This window comes from Drosophila grimshawi, unplaced genomic scaffold (genome assembly GCF_018153295.1).
Source record: "Drosophila grimshawi isolate 15287-2541.00 unplaced genomic scaffold, ASM1815329v1 contig_848, whole genome shotgun sequence".
Lineage (NCBI taxonomy): Eukaryota > Metazoa > Arthropoda > Insecta > Diptera > Drosophilidae > Drosophila > Drosophila grimshawi.
In genome coordinates this window covers 2,023,839-2,030,257 of record NW_025063692.1, presented here as the reverse complement: position 1 = coordinate 2,030,257, position 6,419 = coordinate 2,023,839, and the positions used below count along the sequence as shown (strand labels likewise).

At 38.6% G+C, this 6,419-nt stretch overlaps 1 protein-coding gene across 1 annotated transcript; it reads right to left on the bottom strand.

Moving 5' to 3' along the window:
* Positions 1-4,128: 4,128 nt before the first annotated feature.
* Positions 4,129-5,880, bottom strand: LOC6569518 (putative odorant receptor 92a). The gene is made up of 3 exons (XM_001995595.2): positions 5,049-5,880; positions 4,480-4,678; positions 4,129-4,425 (listed from the first exon to the last, which is right to left on the bottom strand). The coding sequence occupies exons 1-3, from the start codon at positions 5,852-5,854 to the stop codon at positions 4,213-4,215; spliced, it is 1,218 nt and encodes a 405-aa protein (XP_001995631.1). The 5' UTR covers positions 5,855-5,880; the 3' UTR covers positions 4,129-4,212.
* Positions 5,881-6,419: the final 539 nt, after the last annotated feature.

Genomic DNA, 6,419 nt, shown 5'->3' with positions numbered 1-6,419 from the left:
ATCAGCCAGCTTACAATGAACTTGGCTTTTGCTTATCTTTTATTCACATTCAACTAGAATCAAGTTCAAATGAAGCAAAAGTCAGCAAAACACGTTTGCTCAAGATGAACTGAGCATGTTTCTGGATTATGCATTAGCTGGGATTTGCATAGATGACTATTTGGATCAGTTAATGTTTGACTCTTCAATGCCATTAATCATGATACACGTGTGGGATGCCAGGCATTTGAGAATGTGAAATTAAGTGTGTGTATGTGTGTGTGTGTGTGTGTTATGATATAAGGCAAATTCAAAGAAACCACGCCACAATTGGGCTAAATGGCAAATTCCAGGCAAATAAACAAACAAATTTCCACGCCTTTGGCAACGTCAACTTAACACAAATTTTACATTGTGACAGTTGTGTGTGTGTATTGTGTGTGTGTGTGTGTGTGTGTGTGTGTGTATTGTGTATATGTGTGTGTGTATTGTGTGTGTGTGTGTCGTTTACAAAACGTGTGCGCATAAATATTTAAATGCCAAAAAGTCACGTCTTGAATAATTGTTTAACTTGCAAATGGTAGGAGCAGCAAACGGGTTAATGTTAGGTGGTTGGGCTATGAAAGGGAGATGGTTGGCTGGGTTTTGGTGGGTTAAACTAAAGAGAAGAATAACAACGACTGCTGTTGCTATTTTAGGAAGTTTTTCAACTAAGTGCAGCTGCTGACAAGATGGCATTACCAGGTCCTTAGATCCAGTTGCTGGATTCATTATTATGAACGCAAATTACTCCAACAACAGCAGCATCGTGAGGGTGCCTATGTGTGTGTGTGTGTGTGTGTGTGTGTGGTTGTTAATTTTCATTTTAAATCCATAAAAATGTGCAAATACCCAACAGGCACTCGCAGCAGAGCCCACGTTGCTACACCCGCAGCCAGATCCCGCTTCAGTTTCAGCAGCTATAGCAGCTACACACACACACACAGAAAGAGAGAGAGAGAGAGAGAGAGAGAAAGAGATAGAGAGAGGGAGACACGTAGCCGAAGCCAATGAGGCAAGGAAGTCAAGTCAAGAATGGCGCACGTGCTAACCTAAATATGAATATGAATATGAATACGAGAATAGTGTAAGTGAAGTTATTAAAGCTCCTAACGTGCACATACATAATAATGCAGTACACACACCAATACACACACACACACACACACACACACACACACCAATACACACACACTAACACCCAGTTATAGCTTTCAAAAAATTTCGCTGTTAAAAACATGTAATGCGATTTTCTCACTCTCTACGCGATATATACACATATATACATATATATATATATATATATATATATACATATATATAGCAGTGGCAGGCAAGCATGATTTATGCTGCAGCAAGATGGGATTGCTACTGTTCTCCTTTGGGGCTGTGTGGCAACATCAGAAAACAGAGCAGTTCAAAGTTTAATTGCAGCACGGAAGAGCCCGTCATCTAAATAAATAATATAAAAATAAAAAAATAATAAAAAATTCAAACAATTTTAAATTGGTCTGCGACTTTGGGAATACTTCTAATCAATATATATATACATATATATATATATATATGGGCAAATCAGATCTTCCGATCAATAAGAATGATCTAGTCGAGAGAGTTAAGCTGCGAGATACTTTTATGAATCGTTAATAAAACTATTTCATTTGGAGAGACTTATATATATAGGATTTGCCGATTTTTGATTGCCAGTGAGTGATATATTTAGACTAAGATTGTGCAATATTTGTAGGCTGGCAGGATGTAGGCTTATAGGATTATGGCGCATAGTAGCCAAGGCTGCAAATGAGGATGAGGCAAGTCGAGCAATAAACACTTGCAATGCCAACACGAGAAAATGTTGAGAGAAATATGCACATGCAACATTTGATTTTAGATTTTTGGATTGTGCTTGTGATTGTGCCGCACTCAGCATGACACACATATTTTGAGGCAAGTGGCATAAAGTTGTACGCATTTGAATTGTATTCGGGCAAGGGGAAAACACTTGCGAGTACTTAAGTGTGTTTGGGTGAGTGAGACTCACTTGCAATAGCAGCACTTGGCGAAGGTGAAGAGCTGCTAGCTGACTGGCTGGGGCAACACAACTGTACCTGTATCTGGGCCCCAAGCTCGTCTAACGCTGGCAGCGGTTGTGGCACGTGTTCTGACTGTATAAGATGGCGCTTTGGCGCATTCCTCAGACGATGGTCATAAAAAGCCAGCCAAGCATTAAACATGCCCACAAATTAGTGGTGCATTTGGGACTTTAACTACGTAATATATATATGTGTGTGTGAGTGTATGTGTGTGTCAGTTGTGGCTGTCTGTCATGCAACAAACTTGAAACCGCCAAAAGACAAGAACAACTAACAACATTTTGAGACACATTTGCAAAGAGTCGCCCAGCAATGATTTTCAAGTTTTTAATGGCTTGCCATCTGCCCCCGAATGGCAAATGAAATTCGTTTCCAGATGTCGTTTGTGGCACAACCAGCAGCAGCAGCAGCAGCAACATCAGCTGCATTTCAACTACATTATTAATCGCTATTCACATTCACATTTCTTACATTTGACATATTTTTACATTTATTGTCAATCATTCAAACAACAACATTCAACTTTTACTATTATTTATGAGTTATTCTTGTTATTTGACAATCTTTCTAATTACACTTAATATGAACAATTTTATAAAACGTATGTAGCATGTAGCATGTAGCATGTAGCATTTAGTTGTTATTATCTAACACACTTCCATCAATCAGCCTTTTCTACACACTCTGGTCATGTTTATTGATTTATTCGAAACAACTACTCAGAAGAAGAGTGAGTGGTGTGAGTTGTAAATATTTACAAATTGCTGATATGCAATTAAATATTCAAATAGGTGTAATGGGAAAGGACTGTTGACTGTTGACAGGCACACTTAAATAAATAAATAAACATGCCTCAATTCGTAAATGAAGTAAACATGAACATGAACAAAATACACACAACTCACTCAGTTGTTTGTTTGTCTATTTGCAGTCCCTCAATATTGATGTGAATATAATGAGTGCAATTCATGACGTGTTTCTCATGCCATTTGCATGTCACTTAGATGACTAAATAATTGCAATTAATATTGCGTCAACAAATAGTATGAATATTAATTAAGAATTAATTGTCATTCACTTGGGCACAATGTGTGAAAATGTCACAGCAATCATAATAACTAGCAAACGACAACTAATCCTATAAACTGCCAGGACCCAAGTGAAGATTATGCAAATGATTGCGTATACTTGATAAGCTCATTCGTAAGCTGTCCTTATTCAAACCACTCAATTTGAGCAGCTCGTTGGTATTCAGGTGCGCTATTAAATGGAAATGGAAATGGAAATGAAAAAGGGAAATGTAAATGAAAATGAAAATGAAAATACAAGGATTAATAAGAGCAAGCTTATGACTGGATCAGCCTGACACTATTTACTCATTGGTCTCTGACTTCAACTTGTATTTATAGTGATTGCACGTGAGATTTACATACACATATCTATCCAATTGGCATTCGACATGAGTTGTTCTTAACTCGTTGACTAAGTGCTCCTTACAAATTCACAAATTCGTTCATTTAATAATTAACAGTGAGGCACTAACACTAACAAATGTGAATTATAATTAAATAAACAGCAAATTTGGAATGTTTCTTCGTTTAACAAGTGCTTCACGTGCGTAATCAAATATGCATTAAGACATTTTGATTTGCATTTATTGACTTAAGTTGCTATTACATTTGCATTTAAGAACGCCAACTGAACAATTGAACAATAAATAGGCAGCCAAATGACCAGGTTAGTAAGACATTAGGCCTCTTTATTTGGGGGAAGTGTTAATCGAAATCAATTTGACTAGAACTAATTCTACAATACAATCTTCAACATATCAACCTATATTCTATATAAATTGTGTGCTCTATATATTTGATAAGTAATTAGTAATATTTTCTGTTTTACAATGTAAAGTTTCGATCTGACAGCAGCATTTTTTGAGCATGCAAATTTGAATTTGTTCACAAATCTTAATCAAAATGAATTCACGAACCGATCCTAGGCTGTCAAGACGAAGGTGTGCTCTAATTCGAGTGTAAACAGCTATTCAGTTTATTAAGCTACAATCAACAAGTGAGATTAACCATTCGATTTGGATGATTAGGCCTTAGCCGTAGTAGGTGGTGCGGAGCAGGGCAAAGAATTGATACGACATGCTGATGACCTTCATGAACGTGTTGAACGAGATGGGCGGAAATGTGGGCGGTCGTATCGAGGCAGGCTTGTGGCTACGCAACATAATATAACGCATGATCTGTTTGTACCTTGAGTCGCAGCCCAGCCAATTGTGATTGAATGCCGATTCGCCAATGCGGGAACTCTATATGGAATATAGAATATATAGAATCGAATATTAGGGATGAGTAAGACTCACCGAGGATATCATCTCATCGCCATAAAAGCACACCACAAACACCTGCACCAGCGATGCGGAGAAGAATATAAAATACAGCACAATATCCTCCACATTCGAGGCGGTGATCTGAAAGCCAGCAAAACAAATGACCAACGAGGCAGCGATGAAGTTCCACAAGATTGTAAGGCTGAAGATTTTGTTCACATCCTCGCAGATGCTGCAATAGATGATATTCATTAAACATAAACACAAGTACTACAGACGTGAGGATAATGTTATGTATACCTAATCAAAATCCTAATAAAATAATGCCTACTTTTTACTTATTATTACTAAAATAAATAAATATTTCTTACAGACCTCAGCAGTCTTAAGTTATCAACTTGAAGCAATTCTCTGGAAATGAATTAAATAAATGAATAATATTACTCAACTCTATTTGAAATTTGGTGAATTCATTTGAATATACAAAAATGATGAGACATTAAATGGTTCTTCATGCACTAATTCAACATCTATGAAAACACAGATGCACCAGTTCCCAGGATGTTGGAATCGATAGTATCTCGAATCGATGGCAAACTTACTCCAAGGTGCGCGAATGATAGACCACAAAGTTCTGGGCAAACTTGAGATTCTCTTCATCGGAGTGGGCATCACCATCGTAGGACTCCAGTGTGTCGGCCAGGTAGTTGAAGTGCATGGTCAGCTGGGTGATTATGGTGATGAGGAGGAGATCGACGCACACGTAGGAGACACCGGCCACATAGGCACAGTGGGCCAATCCCCAGTAGGTGACCCAATAGACAGTTATATCCGTTTCGGCATCGTACGGATACAGGATGGGAAAACCGTAGTTGCGCTCAAATATCTCTGAGCCCATAAAATAATATTTAATCGTCGATTTGATGGCCGGATAGAAGCTGAACGATGACGTGTACGTCATACAGAGGCAAGTAAATAGCCACATGATGCGTGTCATGTGCGACTTATAGTAGGCCACCCGATAGGCCAGCTGCTTCTCCTTGGTCATGGGAAAGATCTCACACAGATCGTCCAGCAGTTGGACCAATGCCTTCCGATTCGCCGTCATGCCAATCTGCTTGAAATCGGACATGAAACTGAAGCCAATGCAGGGCGCCACAGCCGTCGCCTCCAGCAGGGTCGTCGTCGACAGAATGTGTACTATGAAATAGGCAATCTCGCCGACGACATACGCATTGAAGTTGATGAAGCCGAGCACCAGATAGAAACGCAACAAATAGCGACGCAATCGATTGGGGTCCCGCGCCGAATACAGATCCTCGCCAATCGTCTTGTAGAATGTTATTGGGAACCGTGTCAGATCCTCAAAGGTGTACTCATCTCGTTGCTTCTTTTTGCGCCAGAACATCGTGTCGTATGCCACTTGCCTCTGTTTGACATGCCACCAACTGGGGCACACGTCTTTTATAGCTGTGACACCAGCCCAGATAAGCATGCAATACTCATGAGGGAAGCCAGACAGTTGCACATGACGCTTCTCCACTCATCGTTGTCCTCTGGCTGGTTACCCAATTGACCAATTATTGACACCTGCTTTGGGTCACTTGCATTCGAGCCCTGAAATTTGTAAGCCTTAAAAGTTTAACACATTTTTGCCATTAATAAATAAATGCAGTTGCCATCCATCCATCGATATTAAAATGTGAAAAAACAATATTTGGCTTATGTCGAGACAATGATACCCTTTTTTGAGATTGCCACAGAAAACAGAATTTGTAGTTGCTTTGAAATAGATTTGATTCGACGATTTGATTTAATATTTATTATTTATTTAACATTATATTGTCCAATGATTTATCTATAATTTGATGATGTTTGATGTTATCTGTCACAATAATTTGAGGTTGGAAATTTGTGAAATTCGCGCAAATTAATTATTTTACAAGAAGAAATAAAGTTGATTACAAAAGTTG